The sequence below is a fragment of the Rhinopithecus roxellana genome, chromosome 6 (genome assembly GCF_007565055.1).
Source record: "Rhinopithecus roxellana isolate Shanxi Qingling chromosome 6, ASM756505v1, whole genome shotgun sequence".
Lineage (NCBI taxonomy): Eukaryota > Metazoa > Chordata > Mammalia > Primates > Cercopithecidae > Rhinopithecus > Rhinopithecus roxellana.
The window spans coordinates 71,468,887-71,494,213 of NC_044554.1; the positions used below are offsets into that span (position 1 = coordinate 71,468,887).

Consider the following 25,327-nt stretch of genomic DNA (forward strand, 5'->3'; position numbering starts at 1 on the left):
GTAGTATTTCATTATGTGAATATACCATTATTATTTATTTGACTACTATAGATATTTAGGTTGTTTCTGGATTTTGGCTGTTTTAAGTCACACTGTTATACACATTTCAGTATTTGTCTTTTTGTGACCATTTCACCAAAACAGTAATTACACATTTCTGTTGGGTATATACTTAGAAGTGCGATTGTAGGTCATAAGGTATTAATATTTTATATACTTTAGTGTCTATTTTATCCTTTGGAGTTATAAAACTTAAATGAAATAAGTAGATTACTTAGCCTTATAACCATTTTAAGTCTCATCATAGCAACAGATCTTGAAATAGAGTATTACTAACAAAAATGCAGATCTAACATCTAGATACAGCATTACATGAGATTTACTCTATAACTAAATTTGGTTTTGATATTTGAGTACATGTGTACACAAAGAAAGGAACAACAGACATCAGGGCCTACTTGAGGGTAAAGGATGGGAGGAGGGTGAGGATCGAAAAACTACCTATTGGGTACTATGCTTATTACCTAGATAACGAAATAATCTGTACACCATACCCCCATGACATACAATTTACCTGTATAACAAACCTACACATGTACCCCTGAACCTAAAATCAAAGTAATAAATAAATAAATAATAAATACATTTGGTTTTGAAATGTCAAAGTGATGAGAATAGTTATTCATTCTTAGAATTTTCCCAAGATGAGAGGAAGAAAGTTATCTGTTCCCTCACAGTGATTATCTAATCACTTTCACAGATCAGTTTCCAATTGTATCTTTGGAGGAAGTTCTGTGATATTCTGCTTAAAAAAAAAAAAAAAAAAGCAGGCTTGGAAATCATATAATGAAAGGTAGTTCTGTAAGCTGGCATTTTTACATTTCTCTTGATATCTTTAAATATAGGCTAACCTCATGTACTTAAAATGTCACTCAACTTATAAAAATTTTATAAGCATTAATTTTTATTTAGAAAAAATTGACTAATGACCAACTAAACCTCTCTGATATTTACCATGTAAAGAAATCCTGATTCAAAATAGAATGATCTAGTCTTCCAAGTAGAACAGTAATTTATTTTGACACACATAGGTACCTAAATATATCATTTTTAACTGAAAGTAAATAACACGACAAATTCCATTTGAAACAAAATCTGAAATAAAATGTGACAAGATAATGGACAAAGACACCAATCTATTAATATATCCAAATTTTAAAATTTAGCAAACAGGTGGCCTTCGATAAGATTTAGCATTAGCAAAATGTGTTTTATATTTAATGTTTTCTTATTTGGTATATTTTCTATGCTGAATAATGGTAATGCCATTAAACAGTGTTATCATATAGCATTCCTTACATTTTTTTTTCCTTTTTTTGAGACAGAGTCTTATTTTCTCAGCCAGGCTGGAATGCAGTGGCACAATCTTGGCTCACTGCAACTTCCGCCTCCCAGACTCAAGTGATCCTCCCACCTCAATCACCCAAGTAGCTGGGACTACAGGCACATGCCACTATGCCTAGCTAAATTTTGTATTTTTAGTAGAGATGGGGTACCACCATGTTGCTCAGGCTGGACTTGAACTCCTCAAGCAATCTACTTGCCTCAGCCTCTCAAAGTGCCAGGATTACTGCATAAGCCACCATGCCTGGCCAACTGTTTTATTTTTTAAGTTGGGGAAAGAATGTTTTGATATAAACACAGTGATAGGGACTACAAAAAAATGAGTAAAGAATATGTTTCAAAAAAAATTTTAGTAATATGTACAATTCTCAGTTTTAATTTTTCAAATTTAGTTTTTAATAATTTAATACAAAGTAGTAATTGATTTCAATGTTTCTTTGAAAATTCCACATGTATTTTGTATGTATTTTTCACAGGTGACATTTTCAACCTTTTGGAGTAATTGGGTTGGAGTCAACTTAAATAATTTGAGTATGTCCCATTGAGTGCTTCCTATATCATATTTGAGACGAATTATGAACTCTAATCCATTTGTCTAAAAAGTGCCACCAGGCAAAATCCTATCTTTATACTTCTCAGCGTATTATAAGGACAAGTTTTAAAGTATTATTAGATCTTAGTAAAATTTTGATTGGGCAAGTTTAATATGGAGAATGTGATTTAAAAATTTCTGCTTAACCTTTAAGATGATGACATTGCACCTTTTCTAGTAATATTTGGTTCTAATAGTTTTGCAAGTATTTTGCTCAGTGGCTTCTAAAAGTCTACCAAATTTGTTAGCACTAATTCTTTTTGGTTTAAAGATACAAAAACACAGAGACCAGGAGCTTTTGATACTGATAAAAGATATACACAATTTTATTCTGCGTTATAATAAATTTAAATAGCAATACTCTATTCTATTGACCTGTGGAGGAGTAAATGCCTGAAAAGTGGTTTTATTTTTGTTTTATGAAGTAGAGAAAATGTGAAGTATGCAGAATGAATTTCACAAGTACAATGATATAGTGTGATATTGTTAACATTGGTTTTTATTTTTTTGTTGGTACTGTAGACAGCTTTACCAAATAGGCATTAAAAAACAACTTAAACATTGTCATGTAATTAATAGGGTGTTTTATTATTCCTAGAATAGAATATGGAGATACTCATTTATATAACACTCATATTTATGAAAATTTAATTTCTTATGATTATGCAGTCCCAGAACCAAATTATTATACCACAGCCAAATTTGTTGAAATCCCAATCAAAGTTGAGCTTTGAGTACAACATTATCTGTTGTTCATCGTGTGGATTTTTAGCCATTTTGATAGCCTTTACACTGATCAATACCATTAAAGTCTGTCTCCTCCTTGGGCCCTTCCTGGAGTCTACTCAATAATGTAATACATGAGCTGTAGAAATACAGGGACGAATGGATCAAATTCCATTAAATGTTATAAAGATATAACTGGTTGCATGCAGAGGAAGGATATCTGGCTTTGGAGGAATCTGGGAAAGCTTTGTGGAGGAAAACAACTTTTTGGAAATTTCTTAAAGGGGCAAGTATAATTTGGATTGGGGTTTTCTGTCTTGGGTTTTCCACTAAAATAGGGCTGCCTTTCTTTTTACCTCCACATCTTCCAAATGGCTATCAGGAAGTGTCAAACTAGGTCAAGATGGCCCATGTATTACGTTATTGAGTAGACTCCAGGAAGGGCCCAAGGAGGAGATAGGCTTTAATGGTGTTGATCAGTGTAAAGGCTATCAAAATGGCTAAAAATCCACATGGTGAACAACAGATGATGCTGTACTCAAAGCTCAACTTTGACTGGGTTTTCAACAATTTTGGCTTTGGGATTATAATTTGGTTCTGGGACTGCATAATCACAAGAAATCAAATTTTCATAAATATGAGTATTATATAAATTAGTGTATCCATCGTCTATTGTAGGAATAATAAAATACCCTGTCAATTACATGACAATATTTAAGTTGTTTTTAATTGACTATTTGGTAAAACTGTCTACAGTACCAACAAAAAAATGAAAACCAACATAAACAATATCATACTACACCATTGTACTTGTCAAATTCATTCTGCGTACTTCAGATTTTCTCTAGTTCATAAAAAAAAAAACGAAAACAAAATAAACAATAACACCACTTCTCAGGCATTTATTCCTCCTCAGGTCAATAGAATAGTGTTGCTATTTAGATGTGATAAAAAGGTGATTTTATTCTGTGGCCCACAGGGAGTCATTGATCATATCCAAGAGAATATTTATTTATTTTACTTTCAACTTTCGTTTTACAATCAGGGGTTACATGTGCAGGTTTATTACAAAGGTGTATTGTGTGATTCTGAGGTTTGGAGTATCAATGAGTCTGTCACCGAGTAACAGGCATAGTACCCAGTAGGTCGTTTTTCAGCCCTTGCTTCACTTCTTACCTCTTCCCTTTGATAGTGCTCAGTGTCTATTGTTTCCATCTTTAATTCCATGTGTACCCAATGTTCAGCTCCCACTTACTTGTAAGTGAGAGCCTGCAGTATTTGGTTTTCTGTTTCTGTGTTAGGTCGCATAAGATAATAGTTTCCAGGCCGGGCGCGGTGGCTCAAGCCTGTAATCCCAGCACTTTGGGAGGCCGAGACGGGTGGATCACGAGGTCAGGAAATCGAGACCATCCTGGCTAACACGGTGAAACCCCGTCTCAACTAAAAAATACAAAAAAAAAAAAAAAAACAACAACAAAAAAAACTAGCCGGGCGAGGTGGCGGGCGCCTGTAGTCCCAGCTACTCGGGAGACTGAGCCAGGAGAATGGCGTGAACCTGGGAGGCGGAGCTTGCGGTGAGCTGAGATCCCGCCACTGCACTCCAGCCTGGGCGACAGAGCCAAACTCCGTCTCAAAAAAAAAAAAAAAAAAAAAAGACCTAGTTAGAATTAAGAGAGTTCCTAGTATAGGAAAAAAAAAAAAAAAAAAAAAAAAGATAATAGTTTCCAGCTGCATCCATGTTGCTGCAAAGAACATGATTTCATTCTTTTTTATGGCTATGTAGTATTCAGTGGTGTGTATGTATTACAGTTTTTAATCCAATTCACTGTTTTTGGTGTTTTTTTATTTTTGTTTCATTTTGTTTTGTTTTGTTGAGACAGGGTGTCACCCTACTGCCCAGTCTGGTGTGCAGTGGTGTGATCTCGACTCACTGCAGCCTTGACCTCCTGAGCTCAAGTGATCCTCTCACTTTCAGTCTCTGGAGTAGCTGGGACTACAGGCATGCGCCAACATGCTGGGCTAATTTTTGAATTTTTTGTAGAGATGATATTTCACCATGTTGTCCAAGCTGGTCTCGACTCCTGGACCCAAGCGATCCACCTGTCTTTGACCTCCTAAAGTGCTGGGAATACAGGCATGAGCCACAGCACCTGGCCCCAATCCACTATTGATGGGCATGTCAATTTATTGCATTCTTTGTTACTGAGAATAGTGCTGTGATGAATATATGAGTGCATGTGTCTTTTTGGTAGAATAATCTATTTTCCTTTGGATAGATACCCAGTAATGCGATTGCTAGGTCAAATGGTAGTTCAACCTTTAGCTCTTTGAGAAATCTCTGAAATGCCCTCTGCAGCAGCTGAACTAATTTACATTCCCACCAACAGTGTATAAGTGTTGCCTTTTCTGAGAGAATAATTTAATCAGAACAGTAACTTAAGATGCAGCTTTAATACAGTTCAAGTACCAGGTAGGGTTGAAAAAGGGAGTTTCTGATTAGTTTCTTCCTGTTTTTAAGCTTGTTGCCTTATGTATTGCACCCTCTTGTGGCCAAGGCCTGCATCACAAACAAAGTTAACATGGTCACCGCAAGCTACATCACACCAGCACTAAAAGAATTGGAAAAAAGGTAAGTTTTAATCATTTTAAACAAACTGAATGAATCCATGGCACTGTTTTTATTTTATATCCAAGTTTTCCTTTTTCCTCTTTCCACCTGCTGCAGTGTGGAAGATGCTGGCATCACAATCATTGGTGAATTGGGATTGGACCCTGGTCTTGATCACATGTTAGCAATGGAAACAATAGATAAAGCCAAGGAAGTGGGAGCCACGGTGAGCCCAATTTATGCCCAAAGGAGAACATTAAAATGTCTAACTTCTTGTGTACAGAATCAAAGTATGAGTTATAATATAGCAACACCTTTAATCAAAGTTAAAGAGTTTTTTTTTTTTTTTTTTTTTTGAGACTGAGTTTCGCTCTTGTTGCCCAGGCTAGAGTGCAATGGCATGATCTCGGCTCACTGCAACCTCCATCCCCCAGGTTCAAACAATTTTCCTGCCTCAGCCTCCCGAGTAGCTGGGATTATAGGCACATACCACTGTGCCCGGCTAATTTTGTATTTTTAGTAGAGATGGGGTTTCTCCATGTTGGTCAGGCCAGTCTTGAACTCCCCACCTTGGGTGATCCGTCCCCCTTGGCCTCCCAGAAATTTTAAATAAAATCTTATAACTGCAAAAATATCTATATGGGAAAACAACGTCCGGGTCTTAGGTAGCAACCAAATTTTGGAGAAACAGATGCTACTATAAAATTTTGGCTTAATACAAATTTTAGACTACCTTGAAGATTCTGTAGTAAGGTTTGACTTTTAAAAATGAGAAGAATCTTTGGGTATCAGAGTCTGTTTATATGAAATATCTTTTATGAAATAGTACCTTTGGCAAGGTACTATTGGGTGTAAATGGGATGATTCAGATTGTTTTAGGGTTTTTGAATGTGTATGTATATATGTGTATTCAAATTATATATATGTAAATATATAATTTGCATTCAAAAGTTAGTAGGAACTGACCAAGCAGAATTGAACTAAGAGATGAATTTTTAACTGAACAAAATGTTAGTCACTATTTTTACAGTTTTTTTAAAAAACATATATATAAAATCATCTGTTATTTAATCAGATGGTACATGGCTTTGAAGTTGTATTTTCGAACGCCTTAGTAACTTTAGGAATGAAAAATTGTAGCAAGTTTACTCCATTCATATCATTGTCTTCAATTAATTACTTAGACATTCTCTAACTTGTGAATTCTTCCTTATTTATTGATTCTTTAATTTATAGATTGAATCATATATTTCCTACTGTGGTGGGATTCCAGCCCCTGAACATTCGAACAATCCATTGAGATATAAATTTAGCTGGAGTCCGGTGGGAGTTTTGATGAACGTAATGCAGTCTGCCACCTATTTGCTTGATGGAAAGGTGAGGAATCTCATCCAAGCATAGTGATATCAACCTGCAATAACTGCCTGAGACAGTCTAAATACTCCCTGATCCCAAACCCTTTAATAATGCTGTCTCTGGCCGGGCGCGGTGGCTCAAGCCTGTAATCCCAGCACTTTGGGAGGCCGAGACGGGCGGATCACGAGGTCAGGAGATCGAGACCATCCTGGCGAACACGGTGAAACCCCCATCTCTACTAAAAAAAATACAAAAAACTAGCCGGGCGAGGTGGCGGGCGCCTGTAGTCCCAGCTACTCGGGAGGCTGAGGCAGGAGAATGGCGTAAACCCGGGAGGCGGAGCTTGCAGTGAGCTGAGATCCGGCCCCTGCACTCCAGCCTGGGCGACAGAGCGAGACTCCGTCTCAAATAATAATAATAATAATAATAATAATAATAATAATAATAATAATAATGCTGTCTCCATTATCTCCTCCTGCGGTATTTCACAGTGTATATTTTCTGCTCTGTTTAGCATGGTCTCCTTGCGGTTCCGAGCAAAGCCTGTGCCTATTCTTCCCTATGCCTTCTTGCAAGTTGTTTCTACCATTCAAAAATTCACTTCTCTATATGTGTAAACACTGGTTATCTCTTGATTTATTTCAGCATGACAAACATTTTCTGAGTATCTGCTTTGTGCTGGACTTTGGGCAAGTTACCCAAGACTGTCACAGAGAATGAAATTCATGACCTCAGGAAACTCGCAGCTGGATTGGGGATGAGGTTTAGCTCTTAGAATGGAGGGTTTGTTGTGCTGGGGAAAGAAACTACAATGTAACAGAACATAAGAAACAGCTGCCATGTGACAGAACATAAGAACTCTCTGATTTTAGTATTATTTTCATTATTTTACAATAAGAAAGCTGTGGCTCAGAGAGCATGTCTGAGGTCATTTGACTGAGAGTCAAACCCAGGTCTAACTAACTCTTAAAGATGTTTTTTTCTCCTTTTGCCAGATTGCCTAATGGCTGGAAGGACAGACACAGGAATAAATAATTATAATTGAATAGGGAAATTTCCAAAGCATGTTAAAGTGGCTCAGAGGTACAGACGGGAGAACAGTTTAATTGGCCTTGGTGAAGGGGTTGGGGGAAGGAGGATGGGGAGAAGGAAAACTAGTGGAGAAGAGGATGTGCTTGGCCTTGAAGGATATGAAGGTGCCAGCTAGGCAGGGATGTTAGCACTCATGGTATGACAGTTTTATAAGGGTAAAAATCAGGTTTAGGGATTTAAGATAACAGCTACACTTAAAGAAATGGCAAGTGGCAGAGCGAGTATCCAAATCACATCTATCTGACTTCATAGTTTATGCTCATAGTTTGGAGAAAAGTGTAATGAGGCTCAGAGTGCCTCTTTGAATTGTGTTGTAGGCACTCACTCACCTTGCCCTAGTACTGGCCCTGCAGGGAATGATAAGTAATATGATCAGATAGATGTGTCTTAAAAAGATTATTCTAGCATCAATATTTTACATTGTCAATGTATCTGTGAATCAAAATGTATTTCAGGAGTAGACAGAAAGAATTTCTTAAGCAACAAGGTGAATGCTGTTATTAGCCATGGTCTTTTGTGCCTGTGATACAGAGAATAACTCATACTTGGCTGTACCTTGGAATTACAAGGGGAGTTTAAAAAGTGCTTGGGCCTCATCCCTAAAGATTCTGATTTGCCTGGGTTTGGGGATTTTTTAAATCTCCCTAGTGATTCTAATATGCAGCCGAATTTGAGAACAACTGATTTAATGATCAGAGAACCACAGCTACACTTAAAATAGTACTAAACAAGCAGGACACTTTAACTTGATGCTGGAATGTGTGACATGTTTCAGAATAATAAACAGGATCAATGAGTTCTGGTCTAATTCCTGGCATCCCTCATAACATAGCCAAAGACCTGGCAGTTGAAAAGATCCACCGGATGTCAGTTTCCTGATGTGGAATGTGAGCACTGATGTTCCATCCAATTCTTCAGTTCTATGAATCATGAAAGTTTGGACCAGAATCTTAGTCTGATGTTTTACCAAGCACACATCCTTTTACATGCTACAGCCTGTCTCCTATTGCATTCCAACCGCTCCTTTTACCTTCTGCGATCTTAAGAGACTGGCCTGTGTTTGGTATAATTTTACATGTGAAAGCAAGACAAATTCTTGCCTCAGTTGAGTAAAACACTTATTTTCAGGAGGCCTTATAAATGCTAAAGTTGGTAACAATGAAGAAAGAGCAAGAAACTTGATATCTGTGGGCCTGGCTCTGCCATTACTGGTTGTGAGCTTTGGGTTCCTTGTCGGAAGATGAGGACAATCACGCCAGCCTTCCAGGGTTCTTAGTCAGTGAGGTCACATAGATGGCAATCTGCCTAACAGCAGATTGTCAGACATGTAATCAATCTAGCAAATATTAGCTACATAAGGAAATTAGTAGTTGTGAGGGTTTAAGAAAAGCAAGAGGTTATCTTCAGGTAGGAGAAGTTGTATTTGTTGGATTTGAAGTTCTCCTCTTTCATCCTAAACTTCTTTTGTAAAAATGAGTACTTTTTGCATCTCTCTGACACTGTGGAGGTTACCAAGAGAAAACATGACACTTTTCTTTTCTTAGCTAAAATGATACTCTTTTCAAGGTCCCACTTGTGTTTCCTCTTGTGGATGAAGCTTTTTGTGACCACTCCAGCCTCTGTTCACTATTATTTTGTCTGAACTGAATCAAAGAATCAGACACTTCATTTTTCCGTGTCTAAGAATTTTCTAGGTGCTGCATTATTCAGTCAGTAATTCGGGTGTATCAGTGTGTTTCCCAAGCCAGACTGTTAAACAACTTAAAACCTGTCTTGTATTCTTGCCCTTCACTCCCTCTGCCATCATCACCCTGCACCATGGAGCGGGTCTTAAATAATTCACAGAATCATAATGGGGAACCAAGTCACTTCTCTGTCTTCTACTTAAAATTGAAGCCTTAAACTTTTCCAGAAATTGGACAGTGGCCTATGAATTTGAATATATCTCATTGTCTTACATCTTTGCCGTAATTTCTAGCCACTTGTACTATTTCTAACTTCTAATTTGATTCCTAACAATTGTGATTTTCTTCCACATATTCAGAGACAGTGATTTCATCTTCTCTTGGTTTCATTCCCCTCACAGTGGTGGTATACTTTTTTACATTGGTGGCATTTGGGAGTGACACAGCAGAGCTTTGCCATCATCTTCTGCAGTGTTTCCCAGTCTAACCTGGCAAAACATGTAATCTGAGTGAGAAGTGTGCTTGCTCTGCAAACATCGCTTTAAGAGAAGTTTTCTAGCCCTCTATCCATTGCCTGCCACCACCTTGACTGCAGCACCCAGCCCCTTGGAAATCAAGAGCTACCACTATCTTCCTTTGCCTGTATCCATTCTTTATGCAGCTTTCAGGTGCATCCTAGGTGGCATAATCTGGCTGACTTTGTCAATATCCCCTTAAAAATACTGATCCAGAAATAAGCATGATTAAGGGGACAGTGTAGTAGAAGGAACACAGACATTGCAGTCAAATAGAACTGGGTTCAATTTGCCTTTGGGTGACTCAGCCTCAGTTTTCACCTCTGAAAAATGGGTTATTTCATGGATTAAAGATAATGCCCACTACAAGGCATGGGGCACATAGTGGGCCCTGAAAAAATGATTGTATAATTCCTTATTAATTTGGTGATCAAGCTTATTGTGATTATTTGAATATATATGATACATTATTCAAATATAACAGTGATTCTCTCTAGTTGGGAGATGTGTATGTGTGTTTGTCTGTGTGTGTGTGAAAGAGTTGGACCTAGAGAAACTTGCAACAGCAGTGAATAATGAGCCTGAGCATTGTCAGAGCAGAAAGAAATGTATATTCTCTGCAAAACAGACGAATATGTTTCTGTTGTCATTCAAATTATTAATAAAATAATAACCAAGAAAGAACTTATTGTTGAACTACATTATATGCCACTAGAAATACAACTATGAATTAATATCAAATGACAATGATTACCCAGTAATTTTTGGGTCAGGTTGCTTAGCCAACTGCCATTCTCACTAAATGAACCATTGCCGTTCAGCTTACATTTCTCCATCTTCTTTGTAAGGATTTCATGATAGACTTATGAACTTGCTGTTTTATTTCTGATTGGCAAGCTAGAATATTGTTGTCTTTACTGAATTTTTCTTTCAGAAATTTTCCTGACCTTCAAACAAGCAAACAAAACTTAAGAACTGTCATAGATTATAGAAATGAGATGGATGTGAAGACCCTAACGGTCAACATTTGCTTTTTTTGTTTTTTAAGAGATGGTGTCTTGCTGTGTCCCTCAGGCTATTCTCAAACTCCTGGGCTCAAGCCATCCTCCTGCCTCAGCCTCCCAATCCAAGTAGCTGGGATTACAGGTGGGCACCACAATGCCCAACGTTTGCTTTCTTACATTTTTTCAAAAATTTAGAATTCTTGTAAATATATTGATTTTAAAGATGTAGTACAGAAATCATCCCTTTGGAAATATTTACTCTGCAGTCTAGAAGAGTTCACAAGAAAATTAAATGAAAGGCATTCCTTACATCCTTCATTCAGATTTTTACTTTTGAAATTTGAAATGGTGCTTGGCACTCTCCAAAGTGAACCTCTGAACTGAAAACACTCCAGTGGTCCTGACATTGCAGCCAGCATAGCCCTTTTCTTTCTGGGGCTTCATCCACATATAAATGAGTTTCCATTTTCTCTCTCATACAAAGGCACGTTCAGAACCCATCTACAAATAAGGCATGAGAATCATTAAGTTTAGCCAAAGGCCTCTTCAGGCAAATCCTGTGAATCCACCTTAAAGTACATTGGCAGCTCCCTGGTACAGGGTTGCTTTGTGCAGCTTAGAGAAATTGGTCAGAAATTGTTTCCAGTGGTATAATAAGGATAAAATTCAGTTCCACCAGCAGCACCAACCAGAATTCTCACACCTAATTTTATCACTCCAGAATACTTTCCATTATCTCAATGATAATAATAAGCCTCATAAACTAAAAGAAAATTTGTCCTTTAATTAAAATTAGAAACAAAGAAATCCTTCATTGAATTTTGAGTATGTGTGATGCGGGTAGGGGTATGAGAAATAGAAGTACTGAGATATCAAAAGATTTTTATTTCATCACTCATGTTATTCCCTTCACAATTTGTGAAGGGAACATAGATAGTAACTGCTCAATAAATTTAGCTGTCTGAATGAAATGTATGTGACTGATGCCTAATGTGGCATTTAGAAGGGTCATGAAAGTAAAAGAAAAGAATGAGAATATTGATTGTTGTTTGAGCGTAGAAGCCATTTAAATAATTATCTGTTGCTTTAACTTATTTTTTTAAGTTTTTAAAAACATTTTTATATAAAATAATTTTAGATGTTTATGTTTTAAACCTTGTTTATTTTCAAATAAATATTTTCAAATAAACAAGGTTTAAAAAATAAAGTTAAAATGTTTATTTAAAAATTTTTTTCTAAATATTTATATTTTTTAAAAAGGCAAATTCTAGTGGGAAATAATTTAGTGCCGTTTTATCCAGGGGAAGGAAAAAACTTGAAAATAAGACCTTATGTTTAGAAAAACTAAATGTTTTAGAGTCAAATTTTAAAGCTTGAGAGAAGAATTGCTTTGTGAATTATGATATTAGTAGAACAGCTTAAGTATGGGATAATGATTATGGTGGTTTCATTATTTTTTTTTCAAAGTTCTATTGCTTTCTTTGTCCATAGAATGCAGGGAAGCCCTAAAAGAAAGGAACAACTGTAACCCCTTCTGTGCCTTCTCAATGTTCCTCAGGTTGTGAATGTTGCAGGGGGCATCTCCTTTCTTGATGTCGTTACGTCCATGGATTTTTTCCCAGGATTAAATTTGGAAGGCTATCCTAACAGAGACAGTACGAAATATGCTGAGATTTATGGCATTTCTTCTGCTCACACTTTGTTGCGGGGGACACTGAGATATAAGGTAAGCAGATGGACTTTAGATTCAACATGTTGCCAGTTTTGATGTAAGTGATGTGTACACTTAACTTTTCTTAGTAGTCAAAATAATTAAGATGATAAACCAAGTTGGAGTCTGTTTTTTTTTTTTTTTTTTTTTTTTTTCAGAAATCTTATGATTGAATATTTTAGGAGACTCACCTCAAAACAAAAAGATAATTAATTGACTCATTAGGATTGGGGACAGGCAGGGCTTTAGGCTTAGTGAGAGTTGGAGGTCAAGTGACTTCCCCAGGACCTGATTTCTCGTAACCTCTCGGCTCTTCTTTCCAGTATTCACTGGAGTCTGAAGTGCTACACGATGGCAGAGTTGTGGCAGCACCCCCAGGCTCTCAGGATCAAATTCAGTGGGAATAAAAAATGATACCATTCTAATAGCCAAAAATACGATTTTTGTCTCATTAGCTCCCTAAGGTCAGTGGGATAAAATGTGCTCATCTACTTTGGCCTATGTTATATGTCCCTAGAACTGGAGATGCAGTCAATGTCAGTTAAAAAACGGGGACTGGGGTGGACGAAACAGACAGGATTAAAGGGGCCTCCCCAGAGCAAATCCAAAATGTTTTTAAACCACAAAATGGGAAGTACATTCTAGGAGCATAAACGCAAATGTCCATTACACATTTATTGATCACAAATAAAGCAGTTACAAGTGTAACCAAATCAAGACAACTGGTTTAATAGTTTTCTAGCATAATATCACAAATTGGGTAGCTTGAAACAATAGGGATTTATTCTGTCACCATTCAGGAGGTCAGAAGTCTGAAATCAAGGTGTGTGTGAGTAAGGCTGGTGCCTTTTGGAGGCTTGACTTTGAGAAACACCCATCCAATTTGTGCCTCAGTTCCATATCACCTTCTTCTGTGTGTCTCACTGTGTTGCCTCCCTTCTTATTAGGGCACTAGTCATTGGACTTAGAGTTCACCCTAAATCCAGGTTGACTTCATATTGAGATCCTTAATTAATTCTATCTGCAAACCTTCAAGTGAAGCCATATTCTGAGGCTCTGGATGCCCATGAATTTGGCCACAGGGGACTCGACTCAACCTTATGTAACCAGCATACCTAAAATACATGCATCTCTCAAGATCAGAGACCTGGCTGCAAATCTGTCTGTCTTGTGAGATTTCCTGGCTAAGGTCAGAGAGGGGATTAGTCTCATGTGTGTTATCTAGTATTCTCTGAGTATCTTTTTAACTGGAAGATGTAAGGCACATGGACCTGTCAGTGATGACTCTTCAATCTTGTGTCTGCTTTTCTGTCACTCTCTTACCTTTTTTTGCTGGCTGGTCCTTTTTCCTGGAAATTTTCCTCCAAGTATTTGTATCATACTCCTTCAGGCCTTCTTCTTTTCTTCTTTGCAACCCTGCCCCTGGTAACCACGGTTTTATTCTCTCTCTCTGCATATTTTACTTTCTTAAAAAAAAAGGATTCTGCATGTAAGTGAGATCATGCAACATTTTACTTTTTGTGTCTCGCTTATTCCACTTAGCATAATGTCTTCCAGGTTCACCCACCTATCTGTTCTTAAAAAGAAAACAAACACTATATTTCTTACTCTTGAGAGCTTCTGTTACTGCATGGGCACTTAGCATTTACTTGTCAGCATTTTAAGTTATAATTTTATGTATATTTTTCTTGTCTCCCAAAAGAGATTGTAAGCTCCTAGAGAGCAGGTGCTTGTACTCCATGAATATGACTTTTTCATTGTCCAGAAATCAAATGAGACATCAATGATAATGTCCTACTGAGATCTAGGAGCTGTGGCTCTTCTACCAACCTTTAGGCACAGTAGAAATTCTAGTCTGAACTCATGCATACTATCCCTAGCTCTGGCAGATTTCTTCATCTCTTTTCTTCAATTTGTTCAAAGAATATGAGTAGTAACTTTTTATTTTTTTATTTTTTGGCCAGCAGTTAGGATATATAGCTTTCAGTATAGTCTTTTGACAAACATATAGATCCTGGAATGAAGGATTTTAATAGATTTAAACATTGAATAAAGGTCTCAACAAGGTGTGCAAGTGGGAGCCATCCCCACAGATTCTGATGATGGAAGATGTCACAGTGTTCATAATCATGAGGGCTACCATCCTTGGCAATGCCAGCAACCCTTCGGTAACCCTAACATTCTTTCCAGTATTGGAGATGAGATACCGTCACTCAAATATGACAAAGAGGCCTTGGCTACTGTTCTTCCCTGCCTGCCTGTCACCTGCTTGTCCTTCTAGATGCAGCTTAATAGCACCTTCCTATAGTATCCTCCCTAACTCCTTCCCCTTGAACCACCCACCCCTATCTATGTGAGTTCCCCTTCTTTTGTGCTCCCACAGCTATGTTTTCCTGTAACCTAGCACCTATTAATATAATACTCTGCTACAGTTTAGTCATCAGTGGTGATGCATTTTTGCGCACCATGGACTAGGAATTATTTGCTTGACTTATCTGACCCTTCTGTTGACTGCAGTTTCTGCATAGATGGGACTGCATTTTTTTTCACTCTGTGGCCTCAGTCCCTAGCACAAGTCTGACAAATGGCAGCAGTTTGCGAAATGCTTATTGATGAATGAATACATAAAATAAATTCATTTCTAGGGGTCAGCATAAAAATATATTTCTGAGATTAATAAATAGCTCAGAAATCAGCATTTTAGATGTTGGATAAAGGGATCTCTAGCACCTAACAGGTCCCAGAAGTGAGCTAAACAAGCTAGTGATAACACTTTTCTGTTTCTCCTCTTTGAGGTATATTTGCATTTGGATTAGAGCATATGAGAATTCCTTTTTTAGTAACCTTTAAACAGTTTGAACAATATAACCTTTAGAAATGTGAAAATTGCTAGTTGACCAAACATTCAGTAGTGAAATATCTGATGGTTACAGGAACTATTTTATATTTTAAAAACTCTGTTGCTCCCTAGAATTACTTCCCTCTCTCTCGTTTCTTTTCTCTCTCTCTGCTTGAGCAGTAATTATAGCAGCTGCAAAATTTCTTATCGTAGCCCTCTCACCTTGCTTCCCACTTGCACACTGGAGAATAAACATTATGGTCTTTCTTCACTTCATCTATTATTCATAATCTATTTATCCAGCCATTTGTTCTCTTTTAGGGGATTGGAATGCTGAATAATGGATTGGAATGTTCAATAATGTTGAATACCTTCCTATGGTATCCTCCCTAACTCCTTCCCCTTGAACCACCCAGCCCCATCTATGTGAGTTCCCCTTCTTTTGTGCTCCCACAGCTATGTTTTCCTCTAACCTAGCACCTATTAATATAATACTCTTCTACAGTTTTGTCGTCAGTGGTGATGCATTTTTGCTCACCATGGACTAGGCATTATTTGCTTGACTTATCTGCCCCAAAGTGGGCATTGGGATGAAGAATATGCACACAAATAAAATATAATATAACATAATATAATATAAAGATATTATTTCCCTCCTTTCAATACCTACAGTACAGCAGCTGAATAGACAATTAATTAGAAGCTGTATTAATTGCCATGATAAAGATATATACAAAATGCTACAAGAAGGGAGTGCCCACTCACCTAGGGGACTCAGAAGAGGTACTAAACTGGGTCTGAAGGGAGGAGAAAACATTTCATAAATGAAGAAGTGTGGCCAACACGTTCCAGTTACAGGAGCAGCATATACAGAGGCCCTGGTTTCTGGAAGAACACAGCACATTTGGGGAATAGTGAAAGTGGAGATCTGTGAGTTAGGTTAGATGAGCATATTGTGATGGGTTTTATATACTATACCAAGGACTTCAGGTTTGCTTTGAAGACAATGAAAGATATATGAGGAATTTTTATCAGCGTGGTGATGTCATCATATCTTAGAAAAATCTCTCTGATTCCTACCTCTTTTTCTTCTCTCCATATATCTTGGGGGTAGTGGCTCTAATCAGTAGATTGGATTATCTGCTTTTGAGGAGGATATTCTTACAAGTTCCTCCTTCCATTATAAGAAAGAGCTCAACTGACTGTTCTATTAAATAATATTCTGCTGAGCTGATAGCATATAACACATAAGAAAATTTGCCCATATGCTGCCAGAAAATTTCATTCACATGTTACCCAGAAACAGAAGTAAAGACTTACATTTTGCAAAGTCTTTTATGTAAACCAGTGGAATTGTTATGACACTACTTGATCTCAGTTTGAGCTTGAAATTGGTTGTATCTATATCCTCAATATAATTTTTTTTTTTTTTTTTTTTGGTGGGTTGTGGGGAGGGGTTTCTAGTAAAGATGAGAAAACCTGGCTAGGCAAATTCTAAAAGAGTTGTAGCACTCATATCATAATATAAACAATTATTTTCTAAATTAGTTACAAGGATAGATCCCTCTTTTCAAAAATATTTTATATTTTTTCATTGGAAGAGAAACATTTTATATACTGCTTATTAATTCTTGTTTCAGGGATATATGAAAGCTTTGAATGGATTTGTAAAATTAGGTCTTATAAACAGAGAAGCACTTCCTGCCTTTAGACCTGAGGCCAACTTTCTCACCTGGGTGAGTGACTCTGGAATTACGTTCTATCTGCTCCTCTTCAGAAATACCTTCTGAAATGATCGGGGGTGAACTCTGCTTTGGGTCAATGAAAGGACCCATTTATTAGCTTATGAGCAGGAAGATAAATCCTAATTCTGAAGCCCCCTTTCCCTTCACTGTTGTGGAAGAATGGAGAGGGTGTGGGGTTGACACATATCAGGCCTATTTCCTGCAGCAACTTACATCATTTAACTGCTCCTTGAGCTGTGATAAGAGATGCATTTGCTCTCTGCATTAAGCTCTGAGCTCTTCCAGTCGTCTAAGTGGTGACGCAGTGATGGAAGTCACTTGGGCTTCCTGAAAGTGAGAATCCAGGAGAGTTACTAGTGTATTACAGAACTAGATTCCCAACCTCCAAATCTTGTCAATACTCTCATGTGGTTACTTAGAACTATGAGTGTTTTGATTTTCAGTTACCAAGCTTATGCGTCTATCTTTTGTTCTACCAAAATCTTAAGGCCTCGGAGTTGGAATGAACTTTGGAGGCTTGGAACTGAATGTGAAGTAGAGCTTCCACTAACTGCTCAGAATTAACTCATTACCAGCTGGTCATTCAACTTAAACTAGTGTGCCCGTATTCCAATAGAAATGCCAGAAATGTATCACAAGGAGAAAAGGACCAATGTTGCTAATTCTATTAAATCTCAAAAAAAAGTTTTAGTATTCTTGCTAGCTAGTTTCATTTAAAAAATTTTTTTTTAATTTTTTAATTTTTTATGGGTACATAGTAGGTGTATGTATTTATGGAGGACATGATATATTTTGAAATAGGCATGCAATGTGTAATAACCTCATCAGGGTAAATGGAGTATCTACCACCTTAAGCATTCATCATTTCTTTATGATGCTTTTACATTCATTTTTTTGTGTGTGCATTTGTGAACCTTTCCAATCTTAAGTTTTACCTTCCATAAATTTACTTGTTGGGTAGGAGTGAATAAATATCTGCAGAGAGAACCTAGAGAACCTTGAGGCAGCTGGCTTGAGAAGGTTGGTGCAGACATTCTTAGGGATGGTCTTTTTTGTAAAGGATCAGGTTATAAATGTTTTAGACTTTATGGGCCACACGGTCTCTGTCAGTACCACTCACTTCTCCCATAGATGATACATAAACCAATGAGCATGACTGTGTTTCAATAAAACTTTTTATTTAATGAAACACAGTGAGCCAAATTTGGTCTGTGAACCAGTTGGTTCACTCCTGATCTAGAGCATAGCATTTCCTTTGGGAGCCTAGAAAAAGTCTTGTTTTGAAAGTAGAAAAAACTATGGCTACTGTTTACATGTTCTTCCTTTGAGATTTTATTAACTGCAAGGTCTTTCTTATCTCTTGAACCTACAAAAGAACCTGGGTTGCTACTGGCAACCACTGCAGTAAGCCTTTTCCACTTCATCCTGGTCAAAATGGACTGCTGGAGGGTAGGGGGAGAATGGGTAAAAAAAATAGTGATAGAGAGGATATACAAAGACAGGGAATGTTCTAGTAAGAAGCACACCATCTGTTTTGTATTGAGTTGATCTTAGAACCCATTTTTATTGGTGAAGTATCATTTTGGAATAGCAGCTATTTATTGATGTGTAGGTATGCAGATGCATATATGTATGTGTATGTGTTACAATTTCCTGTTTCCAATTATTTTTAATTTTAAAATTTGAGGTGTATTTGAAGTTCAGTGTTTTAGTAGGATAATTTTTCAGTTAATTAAAAAAAAATTATTAGGGACTTAGAAATTTTGTCTTTATTTTTCTAACCAGAAACAACTCCTCTGTGACCTGGTTGGGATTTCACCCTCCTCTGAGCATGATGTGTTGAAGGAAGCTGTTCTTAAGAAACTAGGAGGAGACAATACCCAGTTGGAGGCTGTTGAATGGTAGGCACCCACCACTCAACTTAGAGCAAAATATACTGGATCAATGATAGTAAATTTCTACTAAAAAAAAGTTAAATATTTTACATTTGTCTTTGATTAATTTGTTGCTCTAATGTGGGTAGAGAGATTATCATGTGCCATATTCATGTGGTCACAGACAATAGATAAAAAAAGGAGCTCTATGGCAATTATAATTTGATAAATACTTATCTGGAAACACTTTATCACTCAGTTCCCAAGCGTAGTGGGGTATTTTTGCTTTCCTGTAGGAGATTCTGAGTAGTCAGAGAATATTATGTTAAAACATTCTTTCATATGACTGCTGTGGCATCCTGCTGGTATACTTAATGCTGGAGAACTAACCTCTAAGTTAATCTCATAAAGAGCTTTGTAAGAACATGGGATTACAATGCACATCTCTGCCCTGCCCCGGGGAGTAGTGCCTTGGTGAGTCTGGAGATGATTCTGAAGGTTAAAACATTGATATTGTTATTATTTTACACTTTAGGAAAATCCTACAACTTGAGTTACCATCTTGTAATTCTGCCCTTTCAAGATTAAATTCAAAGAGCTCCCTTTTGCTTCCCAAATAAGAACATGTATAGGACCTGAACTAATGCAGCCATCTCCTGTGCTTTTCAGGTTGGGCTTACTTGGGGATGAAGAAGTCCCTCAGGCAGAATCCATTGTGGATGCCCTCTCCAAGCATTTGGTCATGAAGCTTTCCTATGGTAGGCTCTGAAGTGTTAGCTAAATATACCTGAAGAAGAATCATAAGATAGAGTCAGTGCAGATAATCGTATTGGAAGGTTGGCACCAAGCAGCCGGAATGGGAAGATATGATATAATGAAAAGGGCAATTGGACATTTTTCCAGGAAGAAGAATTTGAGAATTATTAAGTAAAAATAAAGATAGTTATTATGGGAAAGGAAAAACATAGTTTTACTGTTTATTTATTTATTTATTTATTTATTTATTTATTTATTTGAGATGGAGTCTTGCACTGTCACCAGGCTGGAGTGCAGTAGCGTGATCTCGGCTCACTTCACCTCTGCCTCCCAGGTTCAAGAGATTCTTCTGCCTCAGTCTCCTGAGTAGCTGGGACTACAGGTGTGCACCACCATGCCCAGCTAATTTTTGTATTTTTAGTAGAGACAAGGTTTCATCATGTTGGCCAGGATGGTCTTCATCTCTTGACCTGGTGATCTGCCCACCTCAGCCTCCCAAAGTGCTGGGATTACAGGCATGAGCCACCGTGCCCGGCATTACTTCTTTTTTTTTTTTTTTAATGCATTAGGCAAATGCCTAAGAAGCATTTTTGGAGCACACTAAAAGGCCTCTAAAGCAGTGCCTTTGTGTCTGTAAACAGGATACGGTGATACCATCCCAGATAAAGGAATGCAATCAGAGTTCTAATTTCCTTGAGGTTTTCACTTTGACTTTGGGCTAAAAAGCTGTGTAAATAATTGTCCAGTGATCATATATAAAAGGAGGGAAAACTTTTAAAACCAGAAGGGCAGGAGGAGGAGATGGTAGACGATATTCGAGTTGTAACGATAGTGGCATTTTCACTTATCTTTATTTGTTTTAAGGTCCTGAAGAAAAAGATATGATTGTGATGAGAGACAGCTTTGGAATCAGACATCCTTCTGGACATTTAGAAAATAAAACGATTGATCTTGTGGCTTATGGGGACATCAATGGCTTTTCAGCCATGGCTAAAACCGTGGGGTTACCCACCGCCATGGCAGCCAAAATGTTGCTTGACGGTAAGTCTGTTCATTTGAGGCCTGTTTCCATATCACCTCCAAGTCATTTGGTGCCTGGACATCAAGTAATTGCTTTTGAGTGTAACACAGGCATTCACTAAAAGTGAGCCATCTTAGAAGATCCAAGCGTGGACTGCCTGGGAGGGCCCCTTTTGGTGAGTAATGCATGGGGACTTTGGAGATAGACCTGATTTTTCTCCAGCTCAATTACAAGGTGGCTGAGTGATGGGCTGCAAGTTACTCAGCACCTCTGAGCAAGAGTTTCCTCATATTTAAAGTGGGTATTGCCATCTCTATTTCATAGAGTTGTTGTGACACTAACTGATATAACACATAAAGCTGCTGCCACATAGAGGGGTCCCCAGGGAATGGTCACTTCCTTCCTTTCTTTCTTTGGTTTTTGCCATATTGGGAGTGATAACTCTAAAATAGAAAAAGATATTCACTTCAGATTCTCAAGAATATAGGTTAAGTTTTATTAATCTTCATATCTCAGCATATTATTAGTACTCAGTAAATATTTTAGGCTAAACGAATACAAATTTCAATTCTCCACTCTCCCTAGAAGATCACATAGACATTCAATAAGCATTGTCTCTGTTTGGCTCTCAAGAAAGAATGAGGGGAGTAGAAAATATCAAAGCATATAAATGTGAAATAATGAAAAAAATGTATAGTAGCGTATCAGCTAATGTCAAAATAAATGACCAACTTAGTTATTGAGGAATCAGTGAAGAAATAAGTGACAAAAGTTGGGGTCATTGTGGCCTCTAGTGAGAGTGCCCAGGTTCTATGTTTCAGTCATGCTGACAGGTGCCTGTGCCCATATAATCAAACTTGTTACAACTCATTCTGTTGGTGTCTTGCCTTTTTTAAAAAATGACATTAGCAAGTTAAGCTGACCAGTCAGATTGACTTTACTTCTTACTTTACTTTATTCTCTGATTGTCCTGGCAGTAATTAATGCAGTTAAGTGTACAAAATCTGACAATATCCCTAGGTCTGCCTATGCTTTCAATCTAAAATTAACTCCTTTTCCTTTCAAAGTGTTGCCTAAGTAATAATTTACTAAGGGACATTTTTAAGCAGCTACTTAAAAAATGCCTAGGCCTCCAAGAATTCATTGACTCTGAGTTTGCTTCTTTGTGGAGACTCCTGATGGGGAAATTAACCTCTGACACTACCTTTAAAATGGTAATTACACATTTATTTTCTTCCAGGTGAAATTGGAGCCAAAGGCCTCATGGGGCCCTTTTCAAAGGAGATCTATGGACCAATATTGGAGCGAATTAAAGCAGAAGGCATTATATATACTACACAGAGTACAATTAAACCATAATTGGGAATTATATTTTGTTCTTTTCTTCCCAGGCAATACAGCTCTGAACGTGTGTGATAAATGGGTTTGCTAATGTGCTGTTTTAAAGTATAAAGCATAATATGTTTTGGTTAACACAATGTAGTTTTTGAACTATAAATCTGTATTTTAATATGGAAATGTTTGGAACAGGAGATGTCAGCCACTAACAGAGAATTTTAATAATTCTATCCTGTATTTTATAAATATGTATGTGAAAGTGATGATTGTGCTATTTGTTAATTTATTATGCCACAGTTTTCTTACAAGAACATATTTTCCTATAACCAGCAGATAAAGTTTTACTTTTTTAGTCAGAAAAAATTTCCTATATAAAAGTTATATAAAAATATAACTTTATGTTATATTTTTGTATTTTTAAAATTGATCCAGTTAGATACCTTTAGATTACCTATTTGTAAGTTTTTGCCAAAATGCTATTTTATGCCCTTTTTATAAAGTTGTGGTTTATTTTTGTAAATGTAGTTCCTTATAGTTTTCTCTTGAGTGTTTGGAAATGAGAATAGATAAGATCAAATTACAATTTACAAGATCACTTCATTAGGCACAGAAAAAGTATTTATCACAATTCAACACCCTTTTACAGTAAAAAATGTAAAATAAAAAACCCTCAATAAACTAGGAACAAAAGGAAACTTCCTCAACCTGATAAAGGGCATCTATGAAAAACCCATGGTTAGCATCATACTTAATGGTGAAAGACTGGATTATCTCCCCCTGAGATCAGAAACAAGACAAGGATGTCTTCTTTGGCCATTTCTATTCAACTTGTACTGGACAGTCAAGAAAGGGCAGTTAGGCAAGAAAATAAAATAAAAGGCATCTAGATTGGAAAGGAAGAAGTGTAACTAAATAGAGATGGGAGATGACATGATCTACAAAAACAAAACATTAGAACTAATAAATAAATTCAGCAAAGGTACAGGATACAGGATTAAATATACAGAAATTGGTTATCTTTTGATATAGTATCAATGAATAAATAAAAAATGATATTAAGAAAATAATTTAATTTTCAACATTGGTCAAGCTTGGTAGCTCGTGACTGTAATCCCAACACTTTGGGAGTCTGAAGCAGAAAAATTGCTAGAGGCCAGGAGACCAGCCTGGGAAATTGTGAGATCCCTTCTCTACAAACAACAACAACAACAAGCAAACAAACAAAAACCAGCTGGATGTGATGACATGCATCTGTGGTCTCAACTACTCAGAGGCTGAAGTGCAAGGATGGCTTGAGCCCCAAAGTTTGAAGCTGCAATGAGCTATAACTGGGTCACTGCAATCCAGCCTGGATGACAGAGTTAGACCCTGACTCGAAAAAAAAAAAAAAAAAAAAAAAAAAAAAAATTGACAGCATCAGAAAGAATAAAATACTAATATAATTGAGGGTCCAGAAATATTGACGGCATTTATGGTAAACTGACTTTTGAAAATGGTGCTAAGACAATTCAATGGGGGCAAAATAGTCTTTTTTCATTAAATGGTGCTTGGAAATATGGATATCCACATGCAAAATAATGAAATTGGACTCCTACCTCATATTGCATATAAAAATTAACTGAAAGTGGACTTAAGATCTAAACATAAGAGCTAATACTATAAGTATCTTTGAAGAAAGCATGGTGCAAATCTTTCTGACTTTGAATTAGGCAATGATTTCTTAAATAAATGACACTAAAAACACAAGCAACAAAAGAAAAAAATAGGTAAATTAAAATTAAAAACATTTGTGTTTCCAAGGACAATATCAAGAAAGCAAAAATATAACCCACAGAGTGAAAGAATTTTTTTTAAAATCATGTATTAGTTAAGGGAGGAATTTGTATTTAGAATGTATAAAGAATTGTTACAACAATAATTAAAAGGCATATAATTCAATTTTTAAAAATCAACAAGAGATCTGAATTAACAGTTCTCCAAAGAAGATATGCAAAAGGCAAATAAGCACATGAAGATATTCTCAACATCATTAGCCATCAGGGAAATGCAAATGAGATCTACAATGAGATATCACTTTATGCTCACTGGAATAGATACATCATCAAAGTGATCATATCAAGTGTTGGTGAGGATGCAGAGAAATTGGAACCCTCATCCACTGTTGTTGGATACCCATGAGATATAAAAACAAATGTCTACACAAAAACTTGTGCACAGATGTTTTTGCAGCATTATTTATAATAGCCCCAAATTGAAACAGCCCTAATTTCCATCAACTAACAAGTGAATAAACAAAATATGGCATATCCATACAAGGAATATTATTCAGCAATAAAAAAGAGATGAAGTACTGATATGCACCACAACATGGAAAAACCTTGAAAATATGTCAAGTGAAGAATGCCAGACCTGAAAGGCCACATATTATATGATTTCATTTATATGAAATGTCCAGAACAGGCAAATACATATAAAGAGAAGGTAGATTAGTGGTTGCTTAGACTGAGGGGTTGGGGAGGAAAATGGGGTGACTGCTAATAAGTATGGGGTTTCTTTTTTAGGGTGATGTAAACATTGTAGAGTTGATTGTGGTAATGGTGGCACAACTCTGAATATACTAAAAACCAACTGAATTGTATACTTTGAATGTTTGAACTGTGTGGTATGTGGATTTTATCTCAAGTTGTTATAAAAATTAAATTACAAATACAATTTGTTTATTTGCTTCTTGGGGAAAAAAATCTCTTGCCTTTAGAGATACAAAGTAAGCAACTGTTTAAACTTCACAAATTGTGCTCATATCCTGGCACGTGAAACTAATTCTGCCCTTGAAAGAAGCAGGTACTACGTGTGAGGTATGTGACAGTTGAGAAAACATCTCCTGCTATTTGAAAACAATCAAAATTGATTAAGGCTTGGTCCCACCTGTCACAGATAATATATGGAGATCAATAATCTATTAATAAGTAAAAACATTTTGTTGTGGAATTTTTTTTCTTACCATGACATTCAGTTTGACTCAATTGATTAGGAAATACAACTCGTGTCATGTTGATTTCAC

The 25,327-nt window shown here is 36.7% G+C and overlaps 1 protein-coding gene and 1 non-coding gene across 4 annotated transcripts in view; one reads left to right on the top strand and one right to left on the bottom strand.

Moving 5' to 3' along the window:
• Positions 1 to 24,978, top strand: part of AASS (aminoadipate-semialdehyde synthase) — a 71,480-nt gene extending 46,502 nt beyond the window's left edge. For 2 of the 3 annotated variants that reach the window (XM_010356800.2, XM_010356799.2), the window contains exons 16-24: positions 5,241 to 5,351; positions 5,448 to 5,556; positions 6,567 to 6,707; positions 12,541 to 12,708; positions 17,173 to 17,268; positions 19,063 to 19,178; positions 19,821 to 19,909; positions 20,772 to 20,948; positions 22,169 to 24,978. In XM_010356800.2, coding sequence (XP_010355102.1) covers positions 5,241 to 5,351; positions 5,448 to 5,556; positions 6,567 to 6,707; positions 12,541 to 12,708; positions 17,173 to 17,268; positions 19,063 to 19,178; positions 19,821 to 19,909; positions 20,772 to 20,948; positions 22,169 to 22,287 — 1,126 coding nt within the window. In that variant the 3' untranslated portion in view covers positions 22,288 to 24,978. The remainder of the gene's footprint in view (positions 1 to 5,240; positions 5,352 to 5,447; positions 5,557 to 6,566; positions 6,708 to 12,540; positions 12,709 to 17,172; positions 17,269 to 19,062; positions 19,179 to 19,820; positions 19,910 to 20,771; positions 20,949 to 22,168) is intronic. The other variant, XM_010356802.2, reaches the window with a different exon arrangement.
• On the bottom strand, positions 16,984 to 17,046 carry LOC115898460. The gene has a single exon (XR_004058191.1). It is a non-coding gene; the product is annotated as a U7 small nuclear RNA (small nuclear RNA).
• Positions 24,979 to 25,327: the final 349 nt, after the last annotated feature.